Here is a 23357-nt window from a genome sequence, read left to right on the forward strand (position 1 = left end):
CTGCTGATAAACCTTCATCCACTGAGTGGAGTGTGAGACTGCACTCACCGGAATTATCTGCCCACACACCCCCACAGGCTCATGGCGGGTGTAACTGAAGAAGTCTCCATCGATGGGAATGGTTTTCCCATGGTATTTATCAGCCCAGCCAGCATAATACCTTTAAAAAAGAAATCCAAGTTTAATACATGACTGTCAGTAACCCCAAAAAGAGAAGACTACAGCTGGCCCAACTGAGCCTTTCAGATAATTACCCTTGCTTGAGACTTATTCTCAGAAAGACTGAAGCTTCAGAACCACCTGAGTTACTTGAAGCAAAACAGTAATCCACACACACCAAATTCTGTGTGTTCACTTCCCACCTAATCTGGCTCTGGGGTTTGATGTCTAGTAACTAGTCTTTTTTGCAGACATATTTACTAAAATATGAAGGTTCTACCAGCTCAACACTACAGATTGGCCTTTGAGAACCACAGATAGAATCTGATGGAAAATAGAAACCTACTCAATGTCTTGACACATACAAAGCATTGTAGTAAGACTAAGTGAGCAGTCCCCAATACAAAGAGTATGGACTGAGGAGACAGTGCAGGATGTGCATCTGAAAGGTCTCAGCTTCAGGCTTCATTCTTCAGCACCACCAACAGCCAGAACTGAGTACTGCTCTGAAAGAGAGAAAAAAGTAAAGAGAGAGAAAGAAGAAAAGAAATGAGAAAAAGAAGGATGGAAAGAAAGGAAAAAAACTCATCAATACACAAATGACAAAGAAATAGAACAGGTTAGTGTTAGTGGAAAAAGAATAGCCATGAGTGTATGGTACACAATAATTTTCAAGAAAGTAGGAAGGAAAAAAAAGAAAGACGTGGAACGATGAAGTGAGTAGGCTAAAAGGAAGGTTTCTGAAATGTGCCTGACTGCTGACCATGGAGGTGGTTCAGCAGGTAGAGAACTGCAGGACTTGCAAGGCTGGCAAAATACCTAGATTTGATCCCCAGCATTGAATATGTCGGACAGAGCAGTGCTCTCATCTCTGTTTCTGTCTTTTCCCCCCTTTCTCATGAAAGAAAAAAATCTTTTTTAAAAATGCATGTGATGAAATGATGTGCCTGTCCAGGTCTGCTCAGTTAGCTTGAGACCGAAGCTGCTCTGGGTTTAAGCAGATTTGTGACCCTGATGAGAAAAATAGCCAGTCTGTCTGTTCTCTTCCTCCCACATTTGGATCACATGTGTTTTGATGCCTAGAAGAGTAATTTAACTAGCACAAGGCATACTCCTATACTCAGGAAGGAGAGGGGCTCAGCAGGGGCTCATCAGGCTGTTCCCTAGGGTAACTTCAGTGTCCTCAATCTTGGCACCACTGTCATTTGGAGATGGAAAATCCTTTTGCTGGGGGGTGAGGCTGTGCTATACACTGTAGGTAGGTAAATAGATGAATAAATCCTCTAACTCCCGTGATCCTCTTACATTTTTCTATTTGTACCCTTTCAGCAACATTCCCTCTCCTTCCTCACACCCAAAACAAAGGAGAACTGGAAGCCTGAGCCACACCGGAGACATTTGACGACCATGTCCAAATCCACCAGGTAGGAGATGACATAAGGTTTGCCATTGTCCAGAGTTTCCAAGGCCTGAGAACAGAGAACAAAATCAACACAAGCATGCTGGTACAGGGATGAATCAAAGAAAATGAACAGACTCAGCAAGGATTGGGGAGGGCTGGTGGCCACTTTGTGCTACTGAATGTCTTGGCATTTCTGGGTCATTCTGGGTCATCTCCCTAAAGTAAGGGAGAATAAGGAAGGATGGGGGCGGGGTAGAAGGAATGATGTAACAACTCCTCATCTGATCATTTCACAAACACAGTAAGTATTTGAACTCCTGCCCTATACCATACCCAGAAAAATACTGAGATAAACAGAGCTAGAAAATGACATCAGCCATCAACCACGAGCGTTAAGAGCACTAGAAAGGAGTCTTGACTATCCTCAGTATGAGAAACTCTAACCTAGCTTGCTAAAACCTGAAAGGTTATAGAAAGAATCTAGACAAAGGGGGGCAATTGGTGGCATGCCTAGTTGAGCACACATTACAGTGCACAAGGATCCAGGTTCAAGCCCCTGGCCCCCACCTACAGAGTGGAAGTTTCATAAGTGGTAAAGCAGTGCTGAAGGTCTACCCCACCTCTCTCACCTTCTCTCTTTTTCATTTTTAATTTTTTGCCTCCAGGCTTATCGTTGGGGCCTCATGCCTACATTATGAATCCACTACTCCTGAAGGCCATTTTTCCCATTTTATTGGATAGTATAGAGAGAAGTTGAGAGGGGAGGGGAATATAGAGATGGAGAGAGAAAGATAGACACCTGCAGGCCTACGTCACCACTTGTGAAGCTACTCCCCTGCAGGTGGGGAACCTGGGGCTTGAACTGGGACCCTTGCGTGGGTCCTTGTGCTTCGTACTATGTGTGCTTAACCCAATGTGCCAACGCCTGCCCCCCACCCCCAGTGTCCCTCTCTATGCCTCTTTCCTTCTCAATTTCTCTCTATCAAATTTAAATAAATAGCAAAAGACAAAAAAAAATCTAGGAAAATGTGAAGGTGAATGGAGACAGAAGACAGAGCAGTTGGGCTGGGTTGTGGTGCATCTGGGTTGAACACATGTATCACAATGCTCAAGGACCCAGGTTCAAGCCCCCAGTCCTCACCTGCAGGGGGAAAACTTTACGAGTGGTGAGGCAGGGCTGCAGGTGTCTCTCTGTCTCTCTCCCTCTCTAGCACCCCCCCTCCCTCTTGATTTCTGGCTGTCTCTATCAAAGAAATAATAATAAAAAAAAAGATAGCAGTTTAGGTAGGGATCCTCAAAGCAAAGGTGTGGAATGGTGAGAAGGCGGTGAGGTCAGCTAATCTGTTTGTGAAGATCAAGGTGTTACATGAGTTGGGAGATGGAGCCAGACTTGGAAAGGCCTTATAGACCATAATGAGGGCACCGGATTTTTTATTTTTTTAGTCTTTTAAAAAATATATTTATTTATTCCCTTTTGTTGCCCTTGTTGTAGTTATTGATGTCGTCGTTGTTGGATAGGACAGAGAGAACTGGAGAGAGGAGGGGAAGACAGAGGGGGGAGAGAAAGATAGACACCTGCAGACCTGCTTCACCACTTGTGAAGCTACTCCCCTGCAGGTGGGGAGCCAGGAGCTCAAACCGGGATCCTTGTGCCGGTCCCTGAATTTTGTACCATGTGCGTGCGCTTAACCTGCTGCACTACTGCCCAACTCCTGGGCACCGGGTTTTATCCTAAGGATGTGAGAGGCCATGAAAAGCTTAAGAGTAGAGTGGTGTGTAATAATTTCCCTTCTAGAAGGTACACTCTGGTTGCTAAGTGCAGAATGGATTGAGGAAGGGAAGGGCAGGCATTGCTTCCTGTTTTCTTCTGCCTCTGGAAGCCAAGGAGCAAGGCCACCATGCAGAGGTACTGAAGGAGAGGTGTGATTCCCTCAGTCTCCTCCTTTCTCGTCCAAACCTACTGCACATAAGAGGTCACTAAGCACTCCTCTGGCTGGTCAGGGGCATACTCCAAAGGCGCCCAGTCTATCACTCCGATCAGTTACTTATCAACACCACAGCCTCTCTCCCTCTCTCTCAATCGCTCACTCTCTCGCTCTTGCTTTCACTGTCCATAGCATGTTCTGAGCCTGTGTGCCTTGTGTTTGAGGGGGTGCTGAGAACTCACTGCAAGGTAGGTCCGGTCCCGCTCAATAAGGTCAGCCAGGCGGTTCAGCAGCCGGCCCCTCTCAGATGCATCCATGCGCCGCCACGGTGAGCCCAACCGGAATGCAGCCTGGGCGGCCTTCACTGCCTTGTCCACATCTTCCTGGAAAACACACCAAGGTAGCTTGGGCCTTCTTGGCAATAATCATCTCCCAGAAGCACCTTCCCAATGCCTAGTGTACCCACAGGGGCTTTGCTCAGTGCCTCTGCAGAAGTCTGTCCCCAGACAGTCCTCCCCAGTCCCAAAGGACAATACTCCCCCCATTTCAGGAATGGGTGGCAGGACTTCTCGCCTTCAAGGAGCCACATGGGGATGGGGGTTCCGATGGTTTCTAATTCTGTAATCCCAATTCAAGTCCCACAAAGAATTGGAGGGAAAGGCATTCGGATATGCTTAGAATTGGACTATGTCCCTTTTAAGCAATTCCAATGATACTAACTGTCCCTTCTAAGAAGACTGCCATGCTCCCACAAAGACAGGTTTAACCAGCCTCCCTTTCCTTGATAAAGCGGTGCTGTTAGTCAACACAGCAAGTACTTTTCTTTCTTTAAAAAAATTTTTTTAATGCAGTGAGGTTTGGGAGCCGCTATAGTAGATAAGGCATTAGAATCAAGTATGAGGTCCTGAGTTCAATCCCTGGCAACACATGTACCAGAGTGATGTCTGGTTCTTTCTCTCTCTCCTCCTCTTTCTCTCATTAATAAATAAATAAAGTCTTTAAAAAAAATGTAATGCATACCAGGGCCTCACACCTGCAAGATTCCATTGCATCCAGTAGTTTGTTTTTTTCCTTTTAAAATTCAGATAGAGAAAGAGAGCAGTACAGAAGCAGAGAGAGAGAGGAGAGACACCATGGCAACACTTCACCATTGGTGATGAACCTAGGTCCTCAGGCATGACAAGATGTGTGTGTCCTATTGAGTGAGTACAAGCATATTTCATTTAGGAAGATATGCATTTCATTTAGGAGGCAGGAGCATGGTCTGCATAATGTTAGACACATATGTCACCTGACTCATAAAGCACAGGGCAGGAGGCATTCTTGAAGTATTAATATCTTTTCTTTAAAGAACTGAGATACTTCGCTAATTTTTTAGTTTAAAAGCCATTAGTATTATTTTTAATTTTTTTATATTTATTTATTTATTTTCCCTTTTGTTGCCCTAGTTGTTTAACATTGTTATGGTTATTATTGTTGTTATTGATGTTGTTGCTATTGGATAGGACAGAGAGAAATGGAGAGAGGAGGGGAAGACAGAGAAGGGGAGAGAAAGACAGACACCAGCAGACCTGCTTCACCACCTGTGAAGCGACTCCCCTGCAGGTGGGGAGCCGGGGCCTGCTGCGCCACCACCTGACTCCCCATTAGTACTATTTTTAAAGTACCATGAGAACACACATATTAATCCAACAAAATATGCTGCCAACACCAGAGCTACAACTCAGGAGGCTCAATTTCTACTCGACAGGATTTCCTTCTAGCTGTGTATCTCCCTACTCTGAGCTTCAACCTTCAGGTCTGGAAACAAGAGCCTAAATTAGATATTCTCAACTTCAACTGAAAGTCCACAGTGGCACAAATTTAAACTAATGAACCCAGGTAGAATCTAACACCAGTGTCTGCAATATTGGTCCTTTCACTCAAAAATTTTAATTGGCATGTTTCAGAAGTGAGTTCAAGGGCTAAGAGACAGCTCACCAGTAGGGTGCATGCCAGACCATGTGAAAAGTCCTGAGTTTTGAACCCCAGTATCAGTGGAAGCACAGTGGCACCTGGGAAAGCTCCACAAACGCTGGACAGTGCTATGGTGTTATTCCTGTTATTCTCTTTGTCTCTTCTTTTCTGTCTCTATCTAAAGTGAAAGGAATGAAAAATACTGGCCTGGGAAAATAGTAACAGTGTGATTATGCCTGACCAAGGCATCAGTAAAGTGAAGTAGGAAGGAAGGAAGGAAGGAAGGAAGGAAGGAAGGAAGGAAGGAAGGAAGGAAGGAAGGAAGGATAAAGTTTCAGCCATACAGAAACATATATAATAAAAATAACAAATGATGAAGCCATCCCTGCCACCCCAACCCCCTCCGCCCCTGCCCCGAGGTCCATCACTAGCTCTCACCTTATCCCCTTCAGCCACCTGACAGATGACATCCCCGGTGGATGGGTTGATAGTGGGGAATGTTTTCTTGCTGACAGCATCATGCCACTCATTGTTTATGAAGATCTATGAGAAGAAAGAGAGTTCTCAGGACCAGCTGTGCACCCCACTCCTGACCAACAAAGCAAGACGAAGAAGTCGTCAAGAACAGATGTGAGTAACTTCGCATGCAGCTTAGAGGTTTTGGAGACCAGCAGACTCAGGACTCAGTATTGACCCTGCCCAGTGACCTTGGGTAAGTCATTTGGCCTTTCCATGCCTCAGTTTCTTTCATCTGAAAAATGATGAGGAATGTTTCTGATTTATCAGTTAGCTATACAATTGTTATACAATGTGCCAAACTTGGTGGTTAAAAAGCTTTACTATTCTTTCCCATGGTTGAGATGGGCTGAGGCTCAGAGTGGGGACAGCTGAAGCTAGCTAGATAAGCAAGGTTTCAAGGCCCTGGGGCTGGTCTGGCCCAGTGGTCAAAAGCAGAATTTCAAGACTCCAGAGGATTCTTTTTCTTCTACTTGTGCAGCAAGAGGACTGACATTTCACATCTCCATGGCTTTGTTTCTGTATCTGTGAAGTGGGGATCACTATAGTAACCCCTCAGCAAGCAGCATGTGAGGGTTCCAAGTGTTTGCGCCCAGCCTTGAGAGGAGTACTTGTGCAAGGCTGTGACCGTGACGGCGGGGATCCAGCGATAAGGAAAGAGCTGCTTTCCCAGGCCCAGTTTGGTCTGTCAGTATACACCCTCTCCCACCCTCACGACAGAGCCACGGCTGAGTGCCTATTGTAAAAGGCCCTTGAGGTGGTGGAGGAACATGGGCAAGTGTTAGCTGGAGTCTTTCAAAATCTGCTTGTGTGGTTTCACGGGTGGCAATCGATCATTCATCTTGAAGGAAGCACACCTTAGTTTCTTCCTGGAGAATGGTGAAAGCAGTTTCTACTGGGGGCAGAGTTGTGGCAAAGAAACCAGGCTTTAAACCAGGTGGACCCAAATTCAAGCTGGACTTATCCCTGTGCATTTCTCCCCTCTTTCACTTCTGGCTTCTTCCTCCTCCCCACCGCCCCCTTCTCCTCCTGCTAGGGGAGAAGGAGGATTGGAGACTAAGAGGGAGGAGGGCATGCACATGCCCTGAGACCATCTGTTGTGTGGAGTGCCAGCTCAGCTCAGATGTCAGCCTCACACCTAGCTGCTTCACCCAGGAGCCTTGGTGGCGGAGGTCACACAGCGAGCAGAGGAGACAGGCCACAGTGTGTGGGGTGAGGATGGCTGTTGGAAACTGTTCCCTCTAGCCCGTCCCCGAGCTGACCAGGACCACCCAGCCACCTGCATGTCACCGAAGCAGCTGGCATTTACTAGATGTTTCTAGTGAGGTGACCCCTATACTAAGGCCTTTACATATCCGATTGTGTCCATGAAACCTCACAGCAACCTAAGAGGTAAGCTCCATCTCCTTGTATGCACAGAGGGGGATACTGAAGCACAGAGAGGCCAAGTCACAGCTGTGAAGGTTGAGTCTGGATTTGAATCCAGATCACCGGAACTGCAAGGTCTGTGCTCTTTGCTCAGTTGTTCCTCCAACTCCAGTGTCTCATCAGAGTTCTGTTTTCAAGGAGCTCAGGTCTCTGACTTTCAGGCCTCCTCTGTGTGGTCTACTTACTGCTCCTCTGCAGGCTTAACTTCAAGTCTGTGTTCTCAGTGCTAGAGAAAGCACCAGTCCCTACGTCAGACAAGCCTGGGTTCCAATCTTGAGTCTACCCACTCCTAAACTGTGACTTTGGGCCAACCCCTTCATTTCCAGACACTTGATCTCTGAGGGATGATGTGAGGACTAAATGCAACAAGTGTGTAAAGTTCCCAAGTCAGGACCTAGCACACAATGGGCCTTACAAACACTGCTATTCCACTTCATAGGTCTCTACTTCCTGCAGCTAAAGGCTTTGGGCATAAACTCCAGGTAGATCGTTTAACTCTTTCTGTGTTGATCCCTACACAGCAACATACTTAGTTCTCCAGGGCTGGCAGGTGACTCACCCAATAGAGTGCACATATGCAAGGAGCTGAGTTCAAGCCCTAGCCACTACATGGGATGGCCTGCAGGGGGGGAACTCCATGGCGGATAGAGTTGTACTGTGGCATCTATCCTTCTCTCTGTCTTACACCACTCTACCTTTTTTCTTTTTTTTCTAACTAGAGCGTTGTTCAGCTCTGGGTTATGGTGGTGCAGGGGACTGAACCTGGGACTCAGATCCTCATATAATAAAGTCTTTTTGCATAACTATTTTCCAAGCCCCCTTACTCTCTATCTTTAATACACACACACACACACACACACAATTACTTTGCTGGAAGTTTTGTCATTTTGCAAAGATCAGGAAGCATGCAGTAGAGACATGGGTCAGTCTGGTTAAACTTCCGCTGGCCTCAGCCCTTCCTCCCTGGCAGGGGTAGGCTGTCCCTCTGATCTTAGATCAGAATCCCAGAAAGCCCACCAAGGTCCAATCTGGGCAACTGTTTGCCTTCTAGTGCCTTGAATTTGCTGGGTCACTCCCCACTGTTGAATTTTCAACAATCTGTTCCTCTTTTCAACTGATAAATTAAGCCTATGTTTACAGGAGCCTAACCTCTTTTCTGTTTAAAAGTCCCATTTCCTTCTCGATGCATGTTTCCACGGTCCTTTCACCCTCACTGAGGGAGTGGGAGCTGGAGTAGGAACTGTTCTCACAGTGAGCATTGGCCCAAGTTATATGAAACCAACTTCTTTAACACAAGGGAAGACTCTAGGCCAAAAGCTTTATAAACTCTTGGCCTGAAACTCAAGGCCTGATTTACACAACATAATTAACTCAGTCACCCTGCTGGGTGAGGTGGGAGTAAGGGAAAGACTGGGGGGTCCTCCCACTTCACACTTGCTCTTTGTAGTTTCAAGAAGCAGAAAGACATCAAGAGTTGATTGCTTCATCCTTTTTTTTTTTTTTTTTTTGCCTCAGGGTTATCACTGGGGCTCAGCTCCACTGTTCCTGGAGGCCATTTTTCCCATTTTTGTTGCCCTTCTTTGTCAACCCTTGTTGTCATTGCTGTTGTTGGATATGACAGAGAGAAATCGAGAGAGGAGGGGAGACAGAGGGGGAAAGAAAGACACACCTGCAGACCTGCTTCACCGCCTGTGAAGAGATCCCCCTGCAGGTGGGGAAGGGGGTGCCTGGAACCGGGATCCTTGCGCTTTGTACCATGTGCACTTAACTCACTGTGCTACTGCCCAACCCCCCATCTTGCACTTTTGGTTAAATGCATAGAGCATTCACAAATATTGTTTCAACATTTCGTTTTGTTTTGTTTTTGCCTCCAGGGTTATCACTGGGGGTCAGTACCTACTTTATGAATCCACTGCTCCTAGAGGCTATTTTTTCTATTTTGTTGTCCTTGTTGTTATTGTTATTGTTGCTGTTGTTGCTGGATAGAACAGAGAGAAATCAAAAGAGGAGGGGAAGACAGAGAGGGGTAGAGAAAGACACAGGCAGACCTGCTTCACTACTTGTGAAGTGCCCCCCGCCCTCGCAGGTGGGGAGTGGGGAGGGGGGTTGAACTGGGATCTTTATGCCAGTCCTTGGGCTTCACTGCAAAGTGCACTTAACCCACAGTGCTACTGGCCGCCCCCCTCAGATTGTTTTAATGAACATTACTCTGTTTCAAAAAAGCTGGATTCCCTCATCCATGCAGCAGATAAATTTTGACTAGGTACCATGCCCAGCACTGAGTAAACAGTCAAGTCCTGGCTCCTTGAGGTGAAGTCCTGGGGCAACAAGCAAACCAACAATGTGACAAGCTGTCACAAACAGGCCTTGTCAGACAGCACAGGAGGGGGGTAGAATGAGGCACTAGGCTGCAGAGTGAGGGCGAGAAGGCAGAAGGGGCTCTGGACAGTCTGCGCCCCTGTGCAGGGAAGTCCCATGGTGCTGGGGAACCTGGTCTTTTCTATTTCACAATCTGCTTTTCTCAGTAGCAGTTTATCTTGGATGCTATTCCACAGGCAGCCCCGCCTCATTATTTTAGCAACCCTGACAACCACAGCTTATTTAACCATTTCCTACAAGCACACTTTTAGCAGCAGTTTGCACTACTCCCAACAGTGCTGTCGCAGCAAACATACTCCCACATGGATCTCTGCACTCAGGACAGACAACATATAAACATTAGAACTGCTGCACCCAGGGAGGGCAGTACTGCAGCAGGTGAAGCGCAGGGGGCACAAAGCACAAGGACCAGCGTAAGGATCCCGGTTCGAGCCCTGGCTCCCCACCTGCAGGGGAGTCGCTTCACAAGCGATGAAGCAGGTCTGCAGGTGTCTATCTTTCTCTCCCCCCTCTGTCTTCCCCTCCTCTCTCCATTTCTCTCTGTCCTATCTAACAACGACAACATTAATAACTACAACAATAAAAAAAGAACAAGGGCAACAAAAGGGAAAAATAAATAAATAAATAAATAAATAAAAAGAACTGCTGCACCCAGGGACCCACGACTGAGGAGAGCTTCGTCCCTATAATATGTTATGTTCCCAAAGTGTGAGTGAGCAGATACTGTGGTTTTCTCTCTGGTGGTGACTCCTACTGGCATTTTCTTTTTCAGTGGAAGTTAGAGCACTTCTGTTCAATCAAGTACAGATGTCCTTTGTATTACACGATCCCAAGGGGGGAAAGTTCAGAATAAACATGGAATGCCACACATATTCACACTTCTCTGTAGGGATCTAAAATCTCTGGTTAGTCTAGGGTAAAAGGCGATTGCAGTCCTACCCCCACCACCCTGCCCAGACTTGCCTTGAGACACTGTGGCATCTGACCCCACCACCCCCACTCTCCAGGCCCTTTGTAGACGCCAGGATTTTCAGCACTTCAGGATGGGAGGGCTGATTCTTTCTACTGTGGATGCTTTGCCAAACAGGCAGTTTCAGTCCTTCAGGATACCTATCGACTTAGCTTGGCAACCTCCATCTTGTTATAATTGCTTCCCTTGGCCAGCTTCAGCTTTCCCTGCATGCTGCCCCCCGCCCCCGAATAAAGTAAACTTCCAAAATCGTTGCAAAAAAGGTCCTTTTGAGTAGAAATAGTGACTCCCATTCCTTGCTATGAGAGTAAAGAATTGTTAACATAATTTCAAAAGTGACAACCATTCATACTTTCAATAAATATTTACTGAGCAGTGATTCCAATCTTGTGCTAGGATAGGTGCTGGTAATACTGACATAAACACAAAAATAACTCTTCCCTCTCTGATTTCAAATATTTTGTTGAATTGTCCACTAAACATTTATATCCTCATTTGACCTTAGGGCCAGGTCCTGACTGCACGGTTTGTGGCTAAGGACACATGGCTAATTTTAGACAGAGCTAATTTTGAACCCTAGTTTCCGAGTTCCTGCTTAATGTAAACCTAACCCCCTGAGTATTTTTCAGTCTCTGTAACATGTGACAACAGCCACAACCCCTGGCTCATTGAGTTTTTGATAAAATTAAAGGAAATATGCAAATGCAAGTTTTCAGCACAGGGTCTGATGGCTCAAAAGTGACCAGTGATTATGACTGTCAGGACAAGGGAGACATATGTCTGTCCACATCGCTGTCATCTTGTCTCAACTTGACCTCAACCCCATCAACAAAATAAAGCCCAGTCAGCCTATACCTCAGCTTGTTCCCACAGATTTCGGTAAGTGCAGGAGGTACTACTGAGCCTTGTCTATGTTCCCTTATAATAAACTGACATTAAAAGCAAAAGCAGCTAAGGTGGGGCCATGAGCCTCAGATTCTCTGGGTTACTAGAGTTATTAATTCTACAAAGGATCTTAAAACTTCTCCAGTGGGTTAAGCGCATGTGACAGGGGGTTAAGTGCACGTGGCACGAAGCCCAAGGACCGGAGTAAGGATCTTGGTTCAAGCCCCCAGCTCCCCACCTACAGGAGAGTCGCCCAACATGCAGTGAAGCAGGTCTGCAGGTGTCAATCTTTCTCTCCCCCTTTCTGTCTTCCCCTCCTCTCTCCATTTCTCTCTGTCCTATCCAACAATGACATGAGTAACAATAACAATAATAACTACAACAATACAACAAGGGCAGCAAAAGGAAATAAATAAATATTTTTTAAAAATTTAAAAAACAAAACTTCTAAACAAGCAGTAAAACTAGTGCACTTGGTGTGGGGATATTTCACTATACTCATTCAGCATGTGGCCACTTAGCCCAGCACAGGCTTGACTTTTCATTCTGTCAGGATCTCCACCCAGGAAACTGAGAATCTTTTGCCATTCTTTCTTTCTTCTTCTTCTTCTTCTTCTTCTTTTTTTTTTTTTCCTTTTAGAAAGTGTGAGAGAATGAGAATGAGAAGGTGAGACATTATCATGGTACCACTCTACAACTCGTGAAGTTTCCAGTTTCCCTCCTGCAAGTAGTCAAATAGTCTACACACACACACACACACACACACACACACACACACACACACACACACACACACACACACACACACACACACACAGGGCTTCACTGGGGCTTCATGTCTGTAGGATTCCATTGCTCCCTGTGAATTCTTTTGTTTCTTTTTTTTCAGGTAGAGGTTGAAAGGCAGAGAGAGAGAGAGAGGAAGACAGGCATCACAACACTCCTAAAGTTTCCCCCTTGCACAATGCTCCCAAGAGGTGGATGGGGCCCAAACCCGGTCTTCAAGCACAGTAAAATGTGCACTCTGCCTGGTGAGCACTGCTCAAATCTAGCGCATGGTGGTGCTGGGGATTGAACCTGGGTTCTAGGAGCCTCAGTCAGGAACAGTAGTCTTTTTTACATAACCATTATAACCATTATACTATCTCCCCAGACCAAGGCTACTTATTTTTAAAGAAATAAAGTGTTTTGGGGGGGCGGGCAGTAGCGCAGCGGGTTAAGCGCACATGGCGCGAAGCGCAGGGACCGGCGTGAGGATCCCAGTTCAAGCCCCAGGCTCCCAACCTGCAGGTGAATCACCCCACAAGCAGTGAAGCACGTCTGCAGGTGTCTCTCTTTCTCTCCCCCCCTCTCCATTTCTCTCTGTCCTACCCAACAACGAACGACATCAGTAACAATAATGACCACAACAAGGGCAACAAATGGGGGGAAAAGTGGCCTCCAGGAGCAGTGGATTCATGATGCAGGCACTGAGCCCCAGCGACAACCCTGGAGGCAAAAAAAAAAAGGAAATAAAACATTTCAGGGGCCAGGTAGTGGCACATTTGGTTAAGTGTAAGGACATGGGTTCAAGCTCTTGCTCCCCACCTGCAAGGGGGATGCTTCACAAACAGTGAACCAAATCTACAAGTGTCTTCCTCTCTCTCTTTCTTTATTCCCCTCCCTTCCTCTCTATCTCCCTCTCCTTTTGTCAATTTCTCTCTGTCCTATCGAATAAAAGAAAAAGACAAAGGAAAAATTACTGCTGGGAGCAGTGGATTCAGAGTGCTGGCACCAGCCCCTGTGATATCTCTGATGGCAATAAAAATAGATAGATAGATAGATAGATAGATAGATAGATAGATAGATAGGAAGGAAGGAAGGACATTTCTACAAAGCCAAAGTTCCCAGGCTGGGCAGTGACGTACCTAGTACCTGGTAAAGCACACATGTTACCATGCACAAGGTCATGGGTTAATGCCCCTGATCCCCACCTATGAGGGGAAGCTTCAGAAGTAATGAAGCAGTGCTACAAGTATCTTTCTCTGTCTCCCACTTTTCCCCCCTTTCCCTTTCAATTTCTCTCTTTATCAAATAAATAAATAGTAAAAATTAAAGCCAAAGATCCTTTCAGTCCCTGCCTACAAACAGATTCCTTGGGAGTCGGGCTGTAGCGCAGCGGGTTAAGCGCAGGTGGTGCAAAGCACAAGGACCGGCATAAGGATCCCGGTTCGAACCCAGTTCCCCACCTGCAGGGGAGTCGCTTCACAGGCAGTGAAGCAGGTCTGCAGGTGTCTGTCTTTCTCTCCTCCTCTCTGTCTTCCCCTCCTCTCTCCATTTCTCTCTGTCCTATCCAACAACGACAACAACAATAATAACTACAACAATAAAACAACAAGGGCAACAAAAGGGAATAAATAAATAAATAAAATATTTAAAAAAAAAACAGATTCCTTAGGCAATTTTCTCCAGTTAACACCAACTAGCCTTGAGTACATTCCAAGTTTTGTTTTGTTTTTTGCTCCCAGTGTTATTGCTGGGGCTCAGTGCCAGCACTGAAAATCTACTGCTGCCCCCCCCATTTTATTGGCTAGGACAGGGAGAAATTGAGAGAGGAGGTTGACATAAAGAGACACCTGCAGACCTGTTTCACCATTTACGAAGCGCCCCCGCCAATCCCTGTATGTGCTAGTAGTGTGCGCGCTTAACTGGGTGCACCACTGCCCAGCCCCCAGTACATTTCTGTACATGTCCACAAAAGCATGTCTGTCAACTTCCAATGAAATGTATGTTAGGGTAGTTTTAGTTAGCTGAACATAGCTGGCAGAGTGCTGGCTCTGTCACCCCTTTGAAATGTTGCTTGTAAGGGGCCAGGAGATGGCTTGTCCAGTAGAACGCATGCTTTACCATGTTGGAGGACCTCAGCCATCACATGGGTGCACCATGCCAAGAGGAAGTTTCACAAATAGTGAAGCAGTGCTGTAGTATCTCTCTTCCTTTTTTTTATCCTTTTTTCATCAGGGAAGGAAAGGGAAGGGGAAAAGGAAAGGGAAGAGCTAGGTAGTGCCAAATCCAGTTGAGCATGCATGTTACCACATATAAGGACCCAGGTTCAAGTCCCCTGTCACCATATGTGGGGGAGTGTGGAGGGGGGATTATTATATCTCCAAGGTCATTCACAAGCACTGAAGCAGGTCTGTAGATGTTTTCCCCTCCATTTCCCGGCCTCTCTCAATTTCTTCCTGCCTTAGCAAGTAAAAAAAAAAAAAAAAAAGGAAAAAGGGTGTGAGGGGGAGGAGTGGCCATCTGGTAGTAGTATAAGCAGCAAGCCCCAGTGATAACCCTGGTGGCAATTTAAAAAAAAAAAATTAAGGAGGGAAAGAGGAAGGAGAGAGAGGGAAAGAAAGGAAGGAAGACAAAGATTGTTTTTAGGATCTGTTATTTATACAGATAGATTAATTTGTAACTATTTCATGCACAAAATTATTCCTTCAGCTTTGTACTAATATAAACTTTGTGGCAGTGAACATTTGTGCTTGTCTACATGTATTTCCAGTGAGTTCCTGCCTCACAGGCTTCTGCGAAGTTTGCTTCTGTACTGAGGAGATAGCACAACTGCCATCCAATTTTTTTCTGTAGGGAAATCCTTTTTTTTTTTTTATTGCCACCAGGGTTATTGCTGGGGCTCCATACTGGCACTGTAAATCCACTGCTCCTTTTTCTTTCTATCTGATTTGGCAGTACAGAGAGAAATTGAGGAGAGGGGAAGTAGAGAGGGAGAGAGAAAGATAAGACACTGGGGGCAGGCAGTGGCACACCCAGTTAAGCCTACATAGTACTAAATGCAAGGACCCACACAAGGGGTCAGGGTTCAAGCCTCCAGCTCTCCACCAGCAAGGCCACTTCACTAGTGGTGAAGCAGGTCTGCAGGTCATCTATCTTCCTCTCTCCCTCTCTGTCTTTACTTCAACTCAATCTCTCTCTGTCCTGTCTAATAAAATGGGGAAAAATGGCCTCCAGGAGCAGTGGATTCATACCCCAGTGATAACCCTGGAGGGAAGCGGTTGGGGAGGAGTGGGACCTGCAGCTCTGCTTCTCTGCTTGTGAATCATTCCACCCTGCAGGAGGGAAGTGAGGGCTCAAACCCAGGGTCCTTGCACATGGTGATAATGTGCACCTAACAGGATGCGCCACTGCCTGGCCCCTAAGGAGAGCTTTTTTAATTCACTTTTTGCCAGTTCTCTTTGGTTTCTGAGCACTGTGGTCAAGAAGCTAATAATAGAGACACAAATTTAATTTACCCCAAATTCCCATTCAGCTTTACCACTGCCTAACGCAGTCCTTCAGGAAGTTAACACCCACATGAAATGGGGTTTCCTCATCATTCTCTTATTAGCTCAGTTATCTTAGTTCTTACTTAAGGCTGCTGAATATGAAGGCATTGATGGCCATGAGTCAGGCAGTGGCTTAGGGTAGTATGGCATAACCCCGCTTCATCTGAGGGCAGCCCTAGGAGGTAGATGGGATTTTTTTAATGGCATTTTACAGTTGTCCACTCCACCTTCCAGTACACAAAATTCCCACTGGCAGAGATTCTTGTCTGTTTTGTTCGCTGGGATTGGGATTGTTTAGGAAATGATTGTTGAAAGAATGAACCTGCCCAAGTGAATATTAGTGGATGGCAGTACATTCTTGGGCCCAGAGTGCAAAATGGTGCCCAACAATAATCCTGTTATCACCATCACTGACCAACAGGAACTCGTGATGTTGAAGATGAAAGTGTGAGCCATGGGGAAAAATGAATGAAAAACAGTTTCCTTGGTGGAGCTACATTGCTGAAATCTACCAAGGGTGAGAATATCTGTGAGGATCCTGGCCATCTTCAGCTCCCATGCTGGTCAGTGGGGAAGAACTCTGAAACTGACTAACCAACCAAGAAGTTTATGCCCCTTTAGGACCCAACCCAGAACAACTAGAGGCAAGAGGACCCCAAGAAGTGGTCCATTATACCATGAAACCTTTTTGGAGGGTTGAAGTAGGACTGAGATCTGTGGGCAGCCCACTGGCCTCCACCAGGTCAGACCCAACAGGCTTGAAGAGCAACATTCCCCAAAAAACACAACCTCCCTCAAGAGCCCTTAGGCGAGAAACTCAACCCACAGAAGCAACTTCAAAGTCTAGCCAGATGGCTCCATTTGGGGAAGCAGACTCCAGAACAGTTCATAGAACTTCAAGGAGCTAATAACTGCCAGGGCAATGTCCTGGTACATGATCTAGTTTGTACTTCGGTTCAGAGATTCAATTTTTTTTTTTTGTCTCCAGGATTATTGCTGGGGCTCAGTGCCTGCACTACGAATACATTGTTCCTAGAGGCTATTTTTTCCCTTTGTTGTTTATCATTGTTGTTGCTGCTGTCATTGTTGCTGGATAGGACAGAGAGAAATGGAGAGAGGAGGAGAAGACAGAGAGGGGGAGAGAAACACCTGCAGACCAGAGAGAAATGGAGAGAGGAGGGGAAGACAGAGAGGGGGAGAGAAACACCTGCAGACCTGCTTCACCGCCCGTGAAGCGACTCCCCTGCAGGTGGGGAGCCAGGGCTCGAACTGGGTCCTTATGCTGGATCACGTGCGCTTCACCGGCAGCACTACCACCCGACTCCCACCCTTCCTTCTTTCTACAAGGTGACTACACTCATTTCGGATCTGCCTCTTCTCGGAATTCTCTTGCTATCTAATTATCTCTTCCCATCCTCCTACACTTGTTCCATTAACCCTACTCTTTCTCCCATCCAACCCGGATGCTTAAGCCGGTCCCTGAGCTTTGCGTGATGTGTGCTTAACCGCTGCACTTAACCCGCTGCGCTACCGCCCAGCCCCCAACAGATTAAAAATTTTAGGATAGATTTTATCACTTTGTTAACAAGGTTTGCAACAACCCAGCAATGAAAACAGTCCCAAGAACTTTAATAATGACCATTTATTTCCAGCTTGGTCAAAAGCTTTACAACCCTTGGGAAGAATAAATAAGAGCTGAATTTATTGATTTAGATAGTCCAGATACATTGTTCAGTGAGACAGAACTTCAGAACAGTAAGTGCTAAAAATGTATTTATATAAATGGAAGAAAAATCAGCTCGAGTGAGCGCAAACATGCACACACAAGCAAAGAAAGTGTCTGCAAAATCGATCACATGCCTTTTGTTCACTGTCTCCTGGAGGGGCGCTTGCTGGAAGTGTTGTAAGCATAAGTTCTTCCTCAGCAGAGCATGAGTTCCCCTGTACTTGTGGTTTGTGTGATGCAATGCATTTTATTGCACCTTTCCTTTTACTCCATAGTAAATGTTCATTTGTAATATTCATTCTTTAAGATCATGCTAATACAGGGGCGAAAAAGATCAAAGGTTCAATCCCAGGCACCACTACCAATAGCCAGAGCTGACTGGAGTTCTCATAATAATAATAACGATGATAATAATAGTAATAATAAAAAGTAGAAGCAAAAAGTTGCACTGATAGTACCAAAGAATGGGCTGGCCAGGGGGCTGGGCAGTGGTGCACCTGGTTTAATGCCCATGTTACAATGCACAAGGACCCAGGTTCAAGCCCCCAGTCCTCACCTGCTGGGAGAATGCTTCACAAGTGGTAAAGCAGGGCTGCAGGTGTGTCTCTCTGTCTCTCTCTCTCTACCTCCCCCCTGCCTCTCCTGTTCTCTCAATCTCTATTCAATAATAACAAATAAATACAATATTTTTTCTTTTTTAAAAAATATTTATTTTATTTATTTATTCCCTTTTGTTGCCCTTGTTGTTTTATTGTTGTAGTTATTATTGTTGTTGTCGTTGTTGGATAGGACAGAGAGAAATGGAGAGAGGAGGGGAAGACAGAGAGGAGGAGAGAAAGATAGACACCTGCAGACCTGCTTCACCGCCTGTGAAGCGACTCCCCTGCAGGTGGGGAGCCGGGTTCGAACCGGGATCCTTATGCCGGTCCTTGTGCTTTGCGCCACCTGCGCTTAACCCGCTGCGCTACAGCCCAACTCCCTAAATACAATTTAAAAAAAAAAAAAAAAAGAATGGTCTGGCCAGCGGTTTGCTCTCAGGAATCTTGATGTGAGCCCCAACAAACACTTACTGTGTTTATCTCTGAATTGGAAAAAAAACACAATCCCTCCACCTGCTATCAGCTGTCCACCTTTCCTTAGATTAAACAGCAAACCAGGGACGTGCTTAGGTGCAAGGGGTGTGTAGAGACCAGGAGCTGCTGTCCCCTCTGCGCCACCCTGTGCTCACCCTCTGACCCCCTTTCCACCTCACAGAAGAAGCAACCCAAATCCAGACAAGGGCAGCAATCAGACTTGTTGCACAAACAAAGGTAACTTTCATAAACATTTCTCTCTCAGCGGAGCCCAGCACTTGACACAAACGGAAAGATCCAAAGAGAATATTCCAAAGTCCTGGTTGAGCAAGACTGGAAAAAGCCCCTTTTTGGTTTAGCCAAAATTTGCCAGTCCCTTGAAAGGCGCGGGCGCATTCCAAGGTGGCCAGTCCCTTCTCCTCCCAGGCTAATGCACCTCTTCCCTCTCCCCTCTCCACACACACTTTCTGGCTTCAGCCCTGGAAGCAACTGGGAGAGCTTGGTCTCGCCTTCTGCAAACTGGGGGGCCTTCATCGAGCTGGAGCCCTTCTGTGTTTTCCCTTCTGGACTTCTCGGGCCGAGCATACTTCAAAGGCCGAAAGAGGAGCTCAAGGAAAAGAAAGAAATCCCCAAAGAGGGACTCGCATGGACACGTCCTCTGGGAGGCTGGTGGGAGCCCCTGTGACCACAGGGCCCGAAAGCCCACGCCGCGCAGGGGATGGAGCCGAACCCCCAGAGACAGTGCTGGAAAGGGACGAGGGCCAGGCCAAGGCTGCATCAGGCAGCGGGGGCAGGAAGGGAAAGGAGAGGCGTGCTCCGAGACCCAGTGCGGAGAGCGCCCAAGGGGTAAACCGAGGCCCGGAGGGGCTCAGCTCCGCAACCAGCGAAGACAAAGCGCGCCGGCTCACCTGGTTGTAGAAGACCTCAGGCTGCTGGTTGGGGGCCGGCACGGCCTGCGTGGCGGCGGCGGACAGCAGACGGCGGCCCAGACGGAGTCGAAGGCCAGTGGCCACGAGAGCGGCAGCGCGCAACATGCTGCAGCGGGAGCTTGTGGCCGAGTGCGGGCTGCTGGGGTCACCGAGCGACCTCTCCCCGCCCCGCGCGGCCGCCAATGGGCAGGCGCGGGGCGGGGCGCGGGGGTTGTGCTCGCCTTCCCCGCCTGCTCAGTCCCCGCGCCCCCGCAGCTTGGAGGCGGCAGAGGGCTGGGCTGGGGGCCTGCCCTCCACCCCCACCTGCTCTGTGCCCCTCCGCCCGCCCCGGGGTGTGCAACTGGCGGATCTCGGGAACTCAGCGCGTGTTCGTTGAGTGCCTAAATGTGTGCTGAACCCCTGAGGTACAGGAGCCACCCAGACCCTGACCTCCGGGGCTGGGTGAGATACCACCCCTCAGCCAAACACTAGATCATTTCAGATAGTGATAAAAGACACGTGGGGCAGAGAGACCGGCCTTGAAATCGCTCTGTCGGTGAGAGTACCATGTGAGCCCATAATGGCAACGCTCTAGTAAAGGTCTAGGAGGGTATTCGGGAGGTGGAAAGTGCGCGTCTAGGATGGGACCGCCCTGGCGAGCGAGGGAACTACAGAGAACGCAGCCAGTGAGCCAGGAGCACGATGTAGGGAGCCCTGGAGCGAGGAGGGAAGGAGGCTGGGAAGATCGTGGGTCTTAGAGGCAACAGTGAGGCGTTTGGATTTGTATCTTAAACTTACTGCTTTCTCATTCTGTGTCGCATGAACTGCCAGAAGATTGGGGTGGAAGTAAGGATCTTGTTTTTGTTGTTGTTTGGTTGGTTTTTAACAGGAACTCCGCTCACCTCTGGCTCCTGGGAATGTTTCCGCAGCAGAACTTTGTGCTTGCAAGTCCTGTGCAGTACTGCTGCACATTCTTCTCTGTCCTTTTCAGAACTTTATTCCAACAGACATCCTGGCCTTGGGCACTGGGGATGCAGGGGTGAGAAGGTGATGTCAAGCAAAGGGGGACTAGCTCTGGGTCAAATGGTGCCTTCCCAGCGGGTAATATCAACAAAAGCCCAAGGAGGAGGTGGAGAAACCTGGCAGGAGGAGCTGAAAGGTATACAAAAATAAGTGTTTTGGGGCAGGGGTAGATAGCATAATGGTTATGCAAACAGACTCTCTTGCCTGAGGCTCCAAAGTCCCAGGTTCAATCCTCTGCACCACCATAAGCCAGAGCTGAGCAGTGCTCTGGTGTAAAGAAAAGAAAAAAATAAATAAATAAGTGTTTTAACAGTCACAAGATAAAGACAGGGATATCTAGGCGGCAACTATCTAGGGCAGCTGTTTAAAGTGCAAGCTCCTGATTTTTATGAAACTTTTAAAAATTTTATTTATTTATTTATTTTCCCTTTTGTTGCCCTTGTTGTCTTTTTTTAAAATTTCTTTATTGGGAAATTAATGTTTTACATTCAACAGTAAATACAATAGTTTGTACATGCATAACATTCCCCAGTTTCCCATATAACAATACAACCCCCACTAGGTCCTCTATCATCCTTCATGGACCTGTATTCTCCCCACCCACCCACCCCAGAGTCTTTTACTTTGGTGTCATATGCCAATTCCATTTCAGGTTCTACTTGTGTTTTCTTTTCTGATCTTGTTTTTCAACTTCTGCCTGAGAGTGAGATCATCCCATATTCATCCTTCTGTTTCTGACTTATTTCACTCAACATGAATTTTTCAAGGTCCATCCAAGATCGGATGAAAACGGTGAAGTCACCATTTTTAACAGCTGAGTAGTATTCCATTGTGTATATAGACCACAACTTGCTCAGCCACTCATCTGTTGTTGGACACCTGGGTTGCTTCCAGGTTTTGGCTATTACAAATTGTGCTGCCAAGAACATATGTGTACACTGATCTTTTTGGATGGATATGTTGGGTTCCTTAGGATCTATCCCCAGGAGAGGAATTGCAGGATCATAGGGTAGGTCCATTTCTAGCCTTCTGAGAGTTCTCCAGACTGTTCTCCACAGAGGTTGGACCAATTGACATTCCCACCAGCAGTGTAGGAGGGTTCCTTTGACCCCACACCCTCTCCAGCATTTGCTGCTGTTCCCTTTTCTGATGTATGACATTCTCACAGGAGTGAAGTGGTATCTCGTTGTTGTCTTTATTTGCATTTCTCTGACAGTCAGTCTTGGAGCATTTTTTCATGTGTTTCTTGGCCTTTTGGATCTCTTCTGTGTTGAATATTCTGTCCATGTCCTCCCCCCATTTTTGGATGGGGTTATTTGTTGTCTTGTTGTTGAGTTTGGCAAGCTCTTTATATATGTTGGTTATTAAACTCTTATCTGATGTATGGCATGTAAAGATTTCCCATTCTGTGAGGGGTCTCTTGGTTTGGGCAGTGGTTTCTTTTGCTGTGAAGAAGCTTTTTAATTTGATGTAGGCCCATAGGTTTATACTTGCTTTAGTCTTCTTTGTAATTGGATTTGTTTCATTGAAGATGTCTTTAAAATTTATGCAGAAAAGAGTTCTGCCAATATTTTCCTCTAAGTATATGATAGTTTGTGGTCTAACATCCAAGTCCTTGATCCACTTGGAATTTACTTTTGTATTTGGTGAAATACAGTGATTCAGTTTCATTCTTCTGCATGTTTCAATCCATTGTTTCCAACACCATTTGTTGAAGAGACTCTGCTTTCCCCATTTAATAGTCTGATCCCCTTTGTCAAAGATTAGATGTCCACAGGTGTGGGGCCTCACTTCTGGGCTCTCAATTCTATTCCACTGGTCAGTGTGTCTATTCATGTTCCAGTACCAAGCAGTTTTGATGATAATGGCCCTATAATACAGTTTGAAATCTGGGAGTGTGATGCCTCCGGTTCTGTTCTTTTTTTCTCAAGATTGTTTTGGCAATTCTAGGTCTTTTCTGGTTCCAGATAAACATTTGTAGCATTTGTTCTATTCTCCTAAAAAATGTGCTTGGGATCTTGATGGGGATAGCATTAAATTTGTCTTGTTGTCTTTTTATTGTTGTTGTAGTTATTATTGTTGTTGTTGATGATGTTGTCGTTGTTAGATAGGACAGAGAGAAATAGAGAGAGGAGGGGAAGACAGAGAGGGGGAGAGAAAGATAGACACCTGCAGACCTGCTTCACCGCCTGTGAAGGGACCCCCCCAACAGGTGGGGAGCCGAGGACTCGAACAGGGATCCTTACACCGGTCCTTGCACTTTGCGCCACGTGCGCTTAACCCTCTGCACTACCGCCCGACTCCCAATTTTTTTAAATGTTTCTTTTCCCTTTTTTTTAAATATTTATTTATTTATTCCGTTTTGTTGCCCTTGTTTTATTGTTGCAGTTACTGTTGTTATTGATGTCATCGTTGTTGGATAGGACAGAGAGAAATGGAGAGAGGAGGGGAAGACAGAGAGGGGAAGAGAAAGATAGACACTTCCAGACCTGCTTCAATGATTGCGAAGCGATTCCCTGCAGGTGGGGAGCTGGGGGCTGGAACCGGGATCCTTACTCCGGTCCTTGTGCTTTGTGCCACATGCGCTTAATCTGCTGCCCTACCGCCCGATTCCCTTATTTTCCCTTTTGTTGCCCTTGTTTTTTATTGTTGTTGTAGTTATTATTGATGTCATCATTGTTGGATAGGACAGAG

At 46.5% G+C, this 23357-nt stretch overlaps 1 protein-coding gene across 1 annotated transcript in view; it reads right to left on the minus strand.

The window, feature by feature from the left end:
* Positions 1–19841, minus strand: part of ALDH2 (aldehyde dehydrogenase 2 family member) — a 33225-nt gene extending 13384 nt beyond the window's left edge. The window contains exons 1-5 of the mRNA XM_007528953.3: positions 19641–19841; positions 5881–5985; positions 3729–3869; positions 1549–1628; positions 49–160 (exon numbers count right to left, since the gene is read on the minus strand). Coding sequence (XP_007529015.1) covers positions 49–160; positions 1549–1628; positions 3729–3869; positions 5881–5985; positions 19641–19766 — 564 coding nt within the window. The 5' untranslated portion in view covers positions 19767–19841. The remainder of the gene's footprint in view (positions 1–48; positions 161–1548; positions 1629–3728; positions 3870–5880; positions 5986–19640) is intronic.
* Positions 19842–23357: the final 3516 nt, after the last annotated feature.

Source organism: Erinaceus europaeus, chromosome 6 (genome assembly GCF_950295315.1).
Source record: "Erinaceus europaeus chromosome 6, mEriEur2.1, whole genome shotgun sequence".
In the NCBI taxonomy this organism is placed as follows: domain Eukaryota; kingdom Metazoa; phylum Chordata; class Mammalia; order Eulipotyphla; family Erinaceidae; genus Erinaceus; species Erinaceus europaeus.